Source organism: Erythrolamprus reginae, chromosome 8 (assembly GCF_031021105.1).
Source record: "Erythrolamprus reginae isolate rEryReg1 chromosome 8, rEryReg1.hap1, whole genome shotgun sequence".
NCBI lineage: Eukaryota > Metazoa > Chordata > Lepidosauria > Squamata > Dipsadidae > Erythrolamprus > Erythrolamprus reginae.
The window spans coordinates 20,598,790-20,612,828 of record NC_091957.1 but is presented as its reverse complement, the minus strand read 5'-3'; the positions used below and the strand labels follow the sequence as shown (position 1 = coordinate 20,612,828).

The 14,039-nt window shown below is 46.0% G+C and overlaps 3 protein-coding genes across 7 annotated transcripts in view; 2 read left to right on the top strand and 1 right to left on the bottom strand.

The window, feature by feature from the left end:
- PUSL1 (pseudouridine synthase like 1) overlaps window positions 1-4,103 on the top strand; it is a 46,391-nt gene extending 42,288 nt beyond the window's left edge. Inside the window, exon 7 of the mRNA XM_070759205.1 lies at window positions 2,097-4,103. Coding sequence (XP_070615306.1) covers window positions 2,097-2,180 — 84 coding nt within the window. The 3' untranslated portion in view covers window positions 2,181-4,103. The remainder of the gene's footprint in view (window positions 1-2,096) is intronic.
- Window positions 2,234-4,103, top strand: LOC139171223 (lysophosphatidic acid receptor 6-like). The gene has a single exon (XM_070759203.1). The coding sequence runs from the start codon at window positions 2,234-2,236 to the stop codon at window positions 3,296-3,298; it is 1,065 nt and encodes a 354-aa protein (XP_070615304.1). The 3' UTR covers window positions 3,299-4,103.
- An 821-nt stretch (window positions 4,104-4,924) lies between these two features.
- Window positions 4,925-14,039, bottom strand: part of INTS11 (integrator complex subunit 11) — a 26,380-nt gene continuing 17,265 nt past the window's right edge. For all 5 annotated transcript variants that reach the window (XM_070759202.1, XM_070759200.1, XM_070759199.1 and 2 more), the window contains exons 11-18: window positions 13,200-13,283; window positions 12,260-12,349; window positions 10,651-10,810; window positions 9,687-9,794; window positions 8,902-8,963; window positions 8,092-8,234; window positions 7,448-7,577; window positions 4,925-5,414 (exon numbers count right to left, since the gene is read on the bottom strand). In XM_070759202.1, the coding sequence (XP_070615303.1) occupies window positions 5,349-5,414; window positions 7,448-7,577; window positions 8,092-8,234; window positions 8,902-8,963; window positions 9,687-9,794; window positions 10,651-10,810; window positions 12,260-12,349; window positions 13,200-13,283 (843 nt within the window). In that variant the 3' untranslated portion in view covers window positions 4,925-5,348. The remainder of the gene's footprint in view (window positions 5,415-7,447; window positions 7,578-8,091; window positions 8,235-8,901; window positions 8,964-9,686; window positions 9,795-10,650; window positions 10,811-12,259; window positions 12,350-13,199; window positions 13,284-14,039) is intronic.

The window sequence follows — 14,039 nt, the reverse complement described above, 5'->3', positions numbered from 1 at the left end:
CAACCACAGCAACGAAGTCTCTCTCCTGTTTCCTGCATGAAAGGTGTGTGGGAGCCCCCCCCTTTTTGGCTGACACATGAGGGGGGGGGGCAGGGGAAGGCAACATCCTAAAAGTCAAAAGGACACAAAAAGCTCAGATACCTTCAGTAGAATACCAGGACCGCTAAAGACAGACGCAAACAGGTAAGTGTTTTAATAATTTTTTAAAAAATATACTTTATTTGTAAATATAGAAAAAAAGGAAATAGGGAAAGGGTAGTGGAGGGTAGGAAGGAATATACAGAAAAGAAAAAAGGGGGTGGGTGGGTGGGACAGGGAAGGGAAATACGAAATCAAGCAGTTCAGGTAAGTAATACGATTATACATTGTAAGTTGTAGATTATAGTACATGTAATTCTTGATAACAGTGTTGTATTTCTTAAACATTGCAAATAAACAGTAGATAAACAATATCCTTAATATTATCAAGAATTTTCTTAGGTTTTAATAATAAATGTTACATCTCATGTTAATATATATTAGCTAATAACAAATTGATGAAAATATTTTCTAGATTTGAAGAGTGAAAAGAGAGAGATATTAAATTTACAAAAAAAAAAGGTAGTGTTTTAATTTTTATAATGGCGATGAAAATGCACAAAGGCTCCTCTTAAAATAAAATAAACCTCCCGCCAGAATTTTGAGTGTTTTTTATCATCCTTTATTTTCTTCTTCACACACTTTAAGAATTTTCATGTCCCTGAAAACTTTGCCCAAACTTGCTAGGAACTTCTTCTATTGCTCTGAAAGCAATTCCTGCTTTCTTAAGGCTACCCTGGCTGGGGATGATGGGTGATCCAGTCCGATATGTAAAGAGAGGGGCCTTGGATTATACCAGGGGTCAGCAACTTTAAAACACTCTGAGAACCATTTGGACCTGTTCCCCCACAGAAAACACCGGGAGCCACAAAACTCTTCCCTTGTCTACTGTATTTTTTGGAGTATAACACACAACTTTCCCCCCTAAAAGAGGCTGAAAATGTGAGTGTTTCTTATACTCTGAATGCAGCTTTTTCGAAGCCCCCCCCCCATCCTTAATGAGGTGCTAACATCCCAGCTTGCAGGCTTTTTCATTGCTACTCTCTTGGAAGAATGTTTTTTCCAGTCCTAAGTCTTTGCAGGCTCTTTTTCATTGCTACTCACTCGGAATAAGGCTTTTTTCAGCCCTTACCAGGGTATAAAATAATGTGCTGAAACTGACCAGACTAGGGACCCCAGCCAGATGAATACCTGGTAGGCAGATTTCCCCCATTTTCATCCCCCAAAATTAAACTGTCTTATACTCCGAAAAATACAGTATTTCGGGGGTGGCACAAAACTAGCTTAAGTAGTTGAATTAAAGGTTCTATTTTCTTCTGAAACTTTTCTTTTCTTGGATTTATCCATGGTTGACTTACCGGGGGTAGAAAAGGCTTAATAAATTGTGTGTCGGTGGGTGTCGCACATTGGCAGTCGTGACACATATTGTAAGCGAGAGGGAACCGCAGCAAAGGGAAGAGGTTGCTGACCTCTGGGTAAGACCTTTGGGAGAGCCAGCTAGCCTTTTCAGTGTTTTGGTCGAGCTGTGGTTTGCCAACCCCACCAGAAACGGAAGCAAAGTCAGGTGAGCTCAGTGATGGTGAACTTTTTCTGGTTCGTGCCAAAAGGGGTGCGTGTGCTAGCAAGCACTTATGTGCCCACATCCATCCCCCCCCAAGCATGTCCCCCCCATGTGCTGCCCCTACACACAATCCCCCACAGGCCTCAGGGAAGCCTGGGGTGGTGAAAAAAAAATCCAACGGGCAAACCAGAAGTTTGGAAAAACAGACTTCCTGTTTGCCCATTGTGCTGTTTTTCGCATTCCGGAGTCTTTAAGGGAGCTTCCTGAAGCCTCTGGAATGCAAAAAACAGCACAACAGCCAAACCGGAAATCTACTTTTCCAAACTTCTGATTTGCCCATTGGGCCATTTTTGGCACTTCCCTGAAGCCTCCAGAGGGCGGAACAACCTTCCCCAAGTTTTAAAACTTTTCATTTAAAATTTTCAAAGTCTTACCCATGTGCCTGTGGCTTCCTCAGATCAAGTTTCCCACGCTGTCTCGAGGTGAGCCACAGAGCCGCGCTCGGCAAGCTGCCTTTGCTCCCAGCATGATGACGGGCTGAGAGAGGCTTCCTGCAGCAGACAAGACCAAGGTACGAATCCTGATCCAGAGGAGATGGACAACCAGACCGCGGCCAACGCCAGCCAGGAGTGCAACCTTCGGGCCGACTTCCAGTACTTCCTCTTCCCCGCCATCTACATTCCTGTCTTTGTGCTGGGCTTGCTGGAAAACGGAGCCGTCCTTTACCTGCTGACCTGCCGGGTCTCGCACCCGCCTCGCTCCTACGTCTACCTACTCAACCTGACCGTGGTGGACACCTTGTTCGTCTGCATCCTGCCTTTCAAAATCCACTACCACCTTCACCGCAACAACTGGGTCTTCGGGGATGTGGCCTGCCGGGTCACGGGTAGCATGTACTTCCTCAACATTTATCTCAGTGTGGCCTTCTTCACCGTCATCTCCATCGACCGTTACGTGGCTGTCTTGCACCCCTTGGTGTACGTCCGAATCAGGAGCGCCCACTACGCCCTGATCGCCATTCTCCTCTGGGCGGTCGGGCTGAGCGTCGCCGGCCCTCTGATCCTGGGAGGCCGTCTCGACGCCAACGTCAGCGATGCCCAGGTGTGCTTCGAGGGTTTCGGGGAAGCCAACTGGAAGGGGCGCATGCTGCCTTACAACATTTGCGTGCTGATCTTTGGGTTCCTCATCCCCTTTGTGGTGATCTTGATCAGCTACCCTCTGATCGCCCGGCGAATTTCCCACATCGCGGAGAGCGCTCTCAAAAGGAAGGCCCTCAACACCATCTACCTCATCCTCTTCATCTGCGTGTCCTGCTTCCTCCCCTTCCACCTCACCCACCTCTTTCATCTCCTGATGCGCGTCGGCCTCATCCGAAACTGCCACTTGGCCACCGCCATCTACCAGCTCCGCCGCGTCACCTTAGCCCTGGTGAGCTTCAACTGCTGCCTGAACCCCGTCTTGTATTACTACACCTTGGCCAACCAGCGGTGGCCCTGCCGGCTGCGTTGGCGGAAACGGACTTCCAAAGTCTACACCGCGAGCGGTGACTGCCGAAGACGCCCCAACCAGAGAGCGGCATTAAACCCGGCCACCAATGAGGTGATGCTGATGAAGCCGACGAGGAAGTTCGTGGAGGGTGTCGTTTGGCAAAAAGTTTAATTTCACGTGTCGGTTTAGGTTGTGAAGAGGGGCTGCCTCAGTGGCGTAGTGGTTAGAGTGCAGTACTGCAAGCTACTTCTGCTGGTCACCGGCTGCCAGCAGTTTGGCAGTTCGAATCTCAGTAGGCTCAAGGTTGACACAGCCCTCCATCCTTCTGAGATTGGTAAAATGAGGACCCAGATTGTTGGGGGCAATATATGCTGACTCTGTAAACTGCTTAGAGAGGGTTGTAAAACCACTGTGAAGCGGTATACAAGTCTAAATGCTAATGCTACTGTCTGGCTTTGCAGATCAGCGGGGTGTTTAAGAGCTGTGTCAGGCCAAAGCTATCGTTGACTTTGGAAACTTTGGCCTGCTACACTTTGTTTTAAAACAGCGTTAGGCTAAGTAGGCTCTTCTATAACTTGAGGACTTCAACTCCCTGGATTCTTGAGTCAATCAGGCTAGCTCAGGAATTCTGGGAGTTGAAGTCCACAGGTCATTAGAAGAGCCAACTTTGCCTACCCCTGCTTTAGAAGGTATTCTTGCTGTGGGAACTTGGGACGGGCTGTTGCATGAGGGATGTAGAGACGTAGCCATAACAAATTCCTTCTAGATTCTCAAGGTCATCCTTTGTTCAGTACCTGCCCGGAAGCTGATGGGAGTAGCGGACATGTTGGAAGAAGATAACTGGTCAACGTGATGAACTTGTTGTGGGCATGGGAACAAGGAATGAAGTTTAAACTGGGTGGAGAAACCCTCATAGTTGGGTTTCTCCCAGATGTGCCAAGATGGTTGTGCTAATAAAATTGGAACTTGGGAGGAATTTTGTCTTGGACTCCGATTTAATTTTCGATGCTTTTTGGAACCCTGACGGGCTGGGAAGGTACAATTTGTCACGTCGACATTTCAGCAAAGCAAAGAGATTGTTGAAATGAAAGCGAGGGTTTTGTCTAGATGGGAGAACATAAGAAAAGCCATGCTGAATCGGGCCAAAGCCCATCGAGTCCAACATTCTGTGTCCCACAGGGGACCCACCATGGGGATCTTGAGCAGAAAGAGAAGGCAAAACCCTCTCTTTCCCTTGACCCCCAACACATGGGACCCAAGGAAATCCTGCCTGCCTCAACCACCATAGAGGTGGTACTTGGAGAAACCAAGAGATTAGATCGGTTTTCTCTTGCAGCCTTCCCTGATCTAAAGAGCAACTGAGGTTTATTTGGTTTTTAAAACACGTTTAATCCCTGTAAATACAGAATTGCTACTGAGACTACAGAAGATCTCAAGTTAAGGTAAGAGGCCTTCTTTCTTTCTTTCTTTCTTTCTTTTTCTTTTTCTTCCTTCCTTCCATCCATCCATCCTCCCTTCCTTCCAACCTCCCTTCCTTCCTCCCTCCCTTCCTTCCTCCCTCCCGATTTCTATGCTGCCCTTCTCCACAGACTCAGGGCGGCTTACAAAAAATGAGAATAAAATACAATACAAAATATAGCAACAGAAACCCAAACCTAAAACTAATATTAAAACCCCAAAGATATTAAAAACAGGCTCCTTGGTTATGAGGCCTGGCGAGACTCTTTGTATCCCCTCTGTCATTTTTTTTTTACAAGATTCCCAACAAATGCTTGGAGGCTGGCCAGGAAAATCAAATAATACCAAAAGTAAATATCTTTTATTTAAAAACAAGAGAGATAGAACACAAACATTTTACCACTAGCGCCTTCTAAGGCTGGCGTCACATATTTGGAGCAGGGATTGGGTCTATCAGTAAGCGTCCTGTGGCCAAAATTTGTGGGGTTTCGGGCACGCGGGAGGAAAAAGGAAGCCATTTTGTTTGGGCAGAAGCGGGTGAGGTGAAAAGAAAATTAAAAATAGGAAAACGAAGAGCGCTGAGGAAGACAAAGAGGGAGGATTGGGAGGTAGAGCTGAGGAAAGAAAAGATACTGGGAAGACTGGTTTTCCAAACCCTGCAACAACGACCAAAATGATACATTATTATTTTCCCCCCCACTTTTCTGTCAGCCCCACAGTCTTGTGCAAACCTGCCTTTTCTTGGTAGCTAAAAACCAGAGGCTCATCCGGTAATCTGAGGCAGGGCTTTCTTCAGCATGGATGTGACGTAGCTCCCCATTTCTTCATCCTGCATACAGAACCCAGATTCGGGGTTTCAATACGGGTAGTTCCTCGAGCCCAACATTCCCCGTCGCTAACCCAGATGGCGGCTAAGTTGAGTCCGGCCTCATTTTACAACCTCGCTCGCCACAGCTGTTAACCAAATCGCTGAAATTGTTTACAGTAAGTTGAGTTGAGTGAATCTGGCTTCCGCGCAGACTCGGCTGGTCAAAAGATTGGAAAGAGGATCGTGTGACGACCCCCTGAGACACACCCCGCAACAGTCACAAATAGGAGTCGGCTGCCAAATGTCTTGAAATTTAACCATAGGAAGGTGGTGCACGATGCAGCAATGGTCATAAGTGTGAAAAACAAGGTTGTAAACCGTTTTATTCAGGGCTGAGGTAACTTCGAACGGTCGCTAAGCAAGGACTACCTGAGACGGCCCCTTGCTTTGTGGACTTCGACTCACAGAATTCCTCAGTGACTTTCTCTGAGGGAAAACAAAGTCCTCAACTTTTGCAGAGGGAACCTACAAGGATTATCCACAAAGTAAGGTTACAAGGGACATAGCTCTCACGGGGAATGTTCGCGGGGGAAGTTGGTATTGCTATCGTGTAGCGGGAAGCCAGCGGAAAAGAACGAGCAGTGCCAGTGGTCAGTCGATCATCGACTGGTGTTGTGATGAAGGTTAGAGATGAGCGTCCTCATTCCGTTTCCCTCCGAGTGCGAAGTGCGCGCTGGAATACGCTGCCTGAATTCTAAGGGCGTGAATGCTGCTGCGATGGGTGCCCAAGATTTTTCTCGACGATTGTTGAGTTTTGAATTTTTTTGGCTGAAGGAGAACGGGTATGGCACCACCGCACTGATTGACATTTGCTCTCTGGAGTAGGGTGATAAGTCCAAGTTTCATCTCCTGTCACTATACAGTTGAGGAAAGCCTCGCCTTCAATCTTGAAACGGTCAAGAAATTATCGGGAGGCACCGACTGTCGATTTTGTGCGCTTCAGTAAGCATCATGGGGCTTCCTAGATTCGCCCACGTTTCTGCAACACTCTGTGGCCTGCACTGGCTGCCGATCGGTTTCCGGTCACAATTCAAAGTGTTGGTAATGACCTTTAAAGCCCTACATGGCATTGGGCCAGAATACATCCGGAACCGCCTTTTACCGCACGAATCCCAGCGGCTGATAAGTCCCACAGAGTTGGCCTTCTCCGGGTCCCGTCGACCAAACAATGTCATTTGGCGGGCCCCAGGGGAAGAGCCTTCTGTGTGGTGGCCCCGGCCCTCTGGAATCAACTCCCCCCAGAGATTAGAACGGCCCCCACCCTCCTTGTCTTTCGCAAATTACTCAAGACCCACCTTTGTCGCCAGGCATGGGGGAGTTGGGATATTCCTTCCCCTAGGCCATTACAAGTTATGTATGGCATGTTTGTGTGTATGTTTGGTTTTTATAATAAGGGTTTTTAGTTGTTTTATTAAATTGGATTGTTACATGTTGTTTTTTATCATTGTTGCTAGCCGCCCCGAGTCTGCAGAGAGGGGCAGCATACAAATCCAATAAATAATAATAATAATAATAATAACAATAATAATAATAATAATCATCATCATCATCATCATCTTGGGCCCCCATGGCAGCAGCGTTCCTGCCCTTAGCATTCAGGTAGCGTATTACAGCGCGCACTTTGCCCTTGGAGGTAAACGGAATGAGGAGGCTCATCTCTAACCTTCACCCCAACGCCAGTCGATGATCTACTGACCACGGACACTGCTTGTTCGCTTCCACTAGCTTCCCGTTACATGACAGTAATACCAACTTCCCCCATGAACATTCCCCAAGAGAGCTATGTGCCTTGTAATCTTACTTTCGTGATAACCCTCGTATAGTGGAGGAAGGCCGTTCCAGATTCATGTAGATGAGACAATTGGGGTGCTACAAGATATAGATCGTCTTTAGAAGTCCCCTTGTTAATGAAGGAAACCGGGTATAATATTTCAGCCCCCCCCCCCACCTCCCGGGGCACATCTCCTCTCATAAAATGAAATTTAAAACCTTGCCTGGTACGTCCACGACACCAGTAGGAGTTTGGTGGCGGGATCTTCAGACTGCACCGTCACCTGGATCAAAATGGACTCCACCATGATGGAGGTGTCTGAGAGATGCTGGACGGAATAATCCTTCAGGGCGCTGGGGAGAAAACATGTCCACGCAAGTTTTCTCTTTCCAACCAAACCAAATTTCTAGTCCTCAAGGTGAGGCAGATTTCGGTTCCTAACAATCCTGTCCCTACTCTTGTCAAGCCAATGCAGAAGTAGGTGATAAATTAACAGCTTGCCACACTATCTATAGAAGCCCTGATGTTGATGGGAAGTTGGGGGGTGGTGGTGATTTTCATAAGGGAGCAGATGCAGCCACAAAGCGTTATTTCCAGTGGTTCAAGGCCATCCTATGCCCACCCACCTGGGCGGAAGCGGAAGGACTTGCCATGCTGGCACAATCTGAGTGGGCAATGTGACAAGTTTGTGGGTGGGGGGGACAAGGGGTGTGAACTTTCAACTGGGAGGGAAACTCAAGACTCAGGCTTCCCAGCGTAGGTGCCAGGATGGCTCCGGCAATAAACTGGGAGTTTGAGGAGGACTTTTACTCAGATTCTGATTTAGTGTGGATGCTACCTGGAACCTTGGCCACCCTGAGCACTCACCTTTTCAGGTGGTTGTAAACGCGCAGGCCGGTCTCGTGTTCCTTGCGGGGGTCTTGAAAGTGGATCCGGCAGGTGAAGCGCAACTGGTGCTCCCCCAGCCCCAATTCCTTCAAGGCTTGCTCAGACGACACCAAGCGGAAACTCTGCCGGTAAGCAAAAGAGCAAAAGAAGAACCCTTCGCAACTCACACGCGACAACATCAGGGGCCGAAAGCTACTTTAGGTTTTCTATTTGAAATTCAGCAATTGATGCGTTGGAATTTTTTTTAAAAAACAATTCAGTAAGAAAGGAGGAAGGGAGGGAGAGAAACAGGAAGGAAGGAAGGAAGGAAGGAAAAGAGAAAGAAAAGAAAAAGAAAGAAAGAAGAAAGAAAGAAAAAAAAGAGAAAGAAAGAAAAAGAAAAAAAAAGAAAGAAAAAAGAGAGAAAGAAAGAAAGAAAAAGAAAGAAAAGGAGGGAAGGAATTATGATCACAATTGAGTCCAAAATTTTGGTTACTAAGAAAGAGTATTGTTAAGTGAGTTTCATCACATTTTACAAGTTGGCAACGCCTACCCAGTCACCTGACCTCCAAGCCACACCCACCTGAACCCACGCCCACTGGTACTACAATCCACACCCACCTGAAGCCATGCTCACCTGACCTCCAAGCCATCCCCCCAGAACTGGTAGGGAAAATGTTTAGATGTCACCACTAGTCTGCAGGATTTACAATTATGAATTTGGTGGTCCGTGGGATTTAAAGTGAGGAATTTGGTGGTTTGCGGCATTTAAAATTATGAGAAGTTGGAGGTAGGAAAACTTTTGCTCACATTATCCTTGATGATGAGGGTGCCATTCAACAGCTTCGGCTTCTTGGAGTCCCGCGAGGGGCCTAGAGAGAAGAAGAAAAGTCGAGTCTTTCAGCCCCCCCACCCCCCCGGATTTCCAGCTCCTGACCCCCAAATTCCTTCCCTACGGGCCGTGTCCCTTCGCCCCTTGGTACGTCAAGCCGAAACCATCTTTGGTTGGAGACAAATTGAAGAAAAGCAGAGTGATGGACTGATACAAAAGATAATGATATATGATTGACTGGTAAAAATGCATAATTGTGTATGTCACTGATGAATTTTAAGGTATTTGTAAAGCTATCTATCTATCTATCTATCTATCTATCTATCTATCTATCTATCTATCTATCTATCCCTCCCTCCCTCCATCCATCTGGAACTTTGAAGGAGAAAACAATAAAAAATATCCCCCCCCCCCAAAAAAAAAAAAAAAAACAGTCAGAGGACTGTTAGTACTATGTACATAACAATTGGGCTTGGCAATATATAAACAAGCTAACAAAGAATACTTGTATGTATTGAAGCACTATAGCTTTAAGAGTTAGTGCTGGAGATTGCCACAAGAGGGAGTCAGAAGCGTGATTCTCTCTCTCTGTCTCTGTCATTTCTCTGTTTGGTACTGCTGATTCATTGGGACTGATATAGTAAGAATTGTGTGTTCAATGATAGTTTATATATTTGTAAGCTGTACAACTAAGGCTAGTAGTATTGTTAATGTATTGAGAGTTATTGACTGAAATGAAGATTTTTGCCCCCACGAAACCTACCAATGGCCAGCTCTCTCTTCAGCAGCCCAAGGGAAATATCCACCGGGATGTTAGGATTGGTGAAAATAGACACCGTTTCCCCATTGGCAGGCATGTAACACTGGACTCCTGCAAGCAAAGAAAAACAAGTCTTTTGTTAAGTGTTATGGCCCGCCAGCAGTTGGCAGCAGATCCCGCTTGAGAGGAGACCGACTTGGTGATGCGCCAGTGGCCTGTGCGGTTGGGCAGTGGGAAGGATGGCAAGGACTTGGTGCTGGAGGCAGAGATTCATCCAGGGCCTTCGGAACCTCCAGCACCTCATAGCAGTGATGAGGAAGAAGAGGCTTCTCCTCTTCTTGATGCACGAGCCCGCAGAGCTGCCAAGAGATAGGAGTGGTTACTCCAGAGGAGGTCTCCTCTGGCTAATTGGCCACTTCCCTAGTCTATTTAAGGACTTCCTTCCTTCCTATCTACCTACCCAATCCTTTCCAATAACACTTAGACTTATATACCTCTTCACATCCCTCTCTAAGAGGGATCTACAGAGTCAGCCTCTTGCCCCAACAATCTGGGTCCTCATTTTATCCAACCCAGAAAGATGGAATGTTGAGTCAACCTTGAACCTGGTGACATTCGAACTCCTGGCTGTGGGCAGAATTAGCCTGCAATACCGCAGGCTAACCACTGCGCCACCACGGCTTGGTGTGACTACTGCTGCTCCCAGGAAAGACAGAACTGAATCAGAAAAACAACCAATCACCCCACTTGCGAACCAGCATTCCGCCACCGAGCCGCCTTCATTGGTTGACGGATTCCCTCTGAGTTGCTCAGTCTTTCTTCAGCATCCAATTCATTCAAGCTTTCATTGTTTCGAGAAGCCCTTGGCAAATCTCAGTGGACAAAAGTCTGCTCAACACACACACACACACACACACACACACACACACACACACAGAGCATTCCTGCTCAAGAAGACTGGACGTACGGAACTCTTCCACAATCTTCTGTTTCAGAAACTCCATCTTCTTAGCTTCGCCGTGGACCAGAAGGACGTTGCGGGGCTCAGCTTGCCGGATCAGCTGCATGATGCCCTTGGCGTCGGCGTGTGCGCTGAAGGACATGTACTCCACCTGCATCTTCACTTCCTGAACCCCCCCCCCCAAAAAAAACATAAGTCGTTTCGAGAAGGGCGGCATAGAAATCTAAACAAACAAACAAATAAACAAACAAACATAATCAGCATGGCAGTCATCTCAAGTGCCTAAGGTCGGGCTCGACCACCTCTATTTTTTGTGCAATTTGGAATGTTTTTCTAACTTTTTTTTTTTTAAAACCACCCTGCGCGTAAGCAAACTGTGGTGAGAACACGTGCTTAAACAGCTAAGCTTTCTTCAACACTTACCATATTTTTCGGAATATAAGACGTAACGGAGTATAAGAGTTTTGGGGGAGGAAAACAAGGGGGAAAAGGCCTCTGCCTCCCAGCAATTTGCCAAACAGCAAATGGCATAGATCAGTGATGGCGAACATTTTTTCCCTTGGGTGCTGAAAGCGTGCCCACGTGCAATAACGCAAGCACCGGTGCCTACACCCATTATTCAATGTTTGGTAAAAACAGCTTCCCCCACCCTCCGGAGGCCCTATGGAGGACCGGAAACGGCCTGTTTCCCAACTTCTGGTGGGCCCAGTAGGCTTGTGTTTTGCCCTCCCAAGGCTTCCCTGGAGCCGAAGGAAGGTAAAAACGCCCTCCTCCATCCCCCGGGGGCTCTCTGGAAGCCCAAAACTCCCTCCCAGAGCCTCTTGAAAAATCAGCTGGCCGGCACATACATGCACATTGGAGCTGAGCTAGGGCAACGGCTCGCATGCCAACAGATATGGCTCCACGTGCCACTTGTGGCACCCATGCCATAGGTTCACCATCACTGGCATAGATGATATACACTGTTCGCTGTGTATTTCTGTGCATGTGTGCCTGACCCATAGAAATAGCAAAGAATTGGAGAAATGTACATGATGGCAGTATATTAACGCCAGGAAGTTTTCTTAGATGGAATCACACTAACTCCTCCCAATTATTTAAATAGATCTACTCCAAACATGACTAAGTCAGGGTTTAACTCAGCTGTCTTATCTTAATACTAAGTCAGGACACTGTTACATTTCAGATTATACTTGTACAGATGCTGTTACAATTGATATAGCTTTCTGGAAGTATACATTATTCTCTGCCATTTAAAAGAAGATGCTCACCATTTTAGATGTTAGTTTTCGACCTTACCGAAACCCTTCCCTCCACGAATATTTCATTGATAGTAAAATAAGGAAGTAGAGATTGCAATCCATCTCCTTTATAATTAAAAAAAAATTAACTGTCCCAGTTTTTAAAAAGCAGAGATCCTTAAGCAGTGTTCTGGACCAAGGGTAGGCAAAGTTGGCTCTTCTATGACATGTGGACTTCAACTCCCAGAATTCCTGAGCTAGCATGATTGACTCAGGAATTCTGGGAGTGGAAGTCCACAAGCCATAGAAAAGCCAAGTTTGCCTATGCCTGTAATCTAGACAGACACACACAGATCCCAGGGGATTCAACTCACAATTTGTCTTCCTTCCATTTCTAGCTTCCGTTGCCCGCTCAAAATTTTGTGACCCACCGTTCCTTGGACACAATACCCTGGCATGATGACCTGGGGAGAAAACCCGGAAGGAAGTTACGGCAGGCCCATACTATTTATTCATCTTCTCCAAATTTTGAAAATACAAACGAATAGTAGCTAACACCCCACACACAAAAACACAAGCACACTAATTATAAAGGGAACCTTCCAAAGGCAGCTGAATACAAATTCACAGAGTTAAAGCAGAGTGGACAACACACATAAAGACTGTTTGCCATTATTATTTTTATTATTTTATTTATTTATTTGTTTATTTGTTTATTTGTTTGTTTATTTATTAATTAGTTTATTTATTTATTTATTTGACTTGTATACTGCCCTTCTCCGAAGACTCAGGGCGTCTTAAAACCAAAGCAATCAATATCTTATCCTGAATATAATAATGGTAGCTAGAATCACCTACGCTCAATATTGGAAGAACAAAAAGATTCCTCCAACCTCAGCAATAATTACAAAAATACTTGAATACGCAGAAATGAGCAAACTGACCATTGAATTAGAAGATAAAGAAGAAATGGAATTCTACAAGATCTGGGGAAAATGGCACAATTGGTTAGACTACCAAAAACCAAATAAAACAAGAAACACGAAAGCGAAATACGAGAAGAGAGATTTTTAACAGATAAATAAGATGAAACTTCTCAATGGAACAAAATTAAGGAAATACTTTAAGATAGATAAGTTAAAGAACCAATGGTATTATTGATATAACAGTATGCAAAGCTACAAAAATATGAAGTTCAAATTAATAATTTTGAATCTTTCTGATGTGAAGCCTTGAAAGAATGCAAGCAAATCTTAGCAGGCCACCTTTGAGCAATTCATTTCTTTAATGGTGGACTTGTTGTCTTTCTCCTACCATGTTTTTCTCGTTGCCGGCCCATTTCTTGAAGATATGGAGCGACTGGCCCGCGTGCAGCATCCCTGGTGTAGCAAACACGACCTAGTTGGGGTGTGTGAAGGAAAGAGCTTAGATCAATTCACCCAAGATTAAATTGGTGGTCATGGTCCCTGCCCTTGCCAACATGAGTCTAGAACAATTCACTGCAGCCAACTTGCTACTGGCACAGCTTGCCATGACCAATTTACTGCGAGACAAGTTACATCAATATTGAAGAAATAACTCTTACAGTGCTTTTACAGCCCTCTCCAAGTGGTTAACGGAGTCAGGTCTATTGCCCCCAATAATCTGGGTCCTCATTTTACCTTGGAAGGATGGAAGGCTGAGTCGACCTTGAGCCGGTCAGGATTGAAGTGTTGGCAGTCGGTAGAATTAGCCTGCAATACTGCATTCTAGCTACTGTGCCAGCACAGTTCCTTCCTTCCCTTTTCCTTCCTCCCTCCTTTCTCATCTCCCTCCCCTCCCTCCATCCCCCTTCCTTCCTTCTCCCCCTCCCTCCCTCTCCTTCCTTTCCTTCCTTCCTTGGACTTATATACTACTTCACAGTGCTTTGCAGCCCTCTCTAAGCGATTTACAGAATCAGCATATTGCCCCCAACAATATGCTGATGAAGCAGTACATAAGTCTAAGTGTCTAAGTGTTATTGCAGAGGGAGGGAGGAAGGAAGGAAGAAGAGAAAGCAAGAAGGAAGGAGAGAAAGCAAGAAGAAAGGAAGGAAGGAGAGAGAAAGCAAGAAGGAAGGAAGGAAGGAAGGAGAGAAAAGGAAGGAGAGAAGGAAGGAAGGAAAGAGAAAGCAGG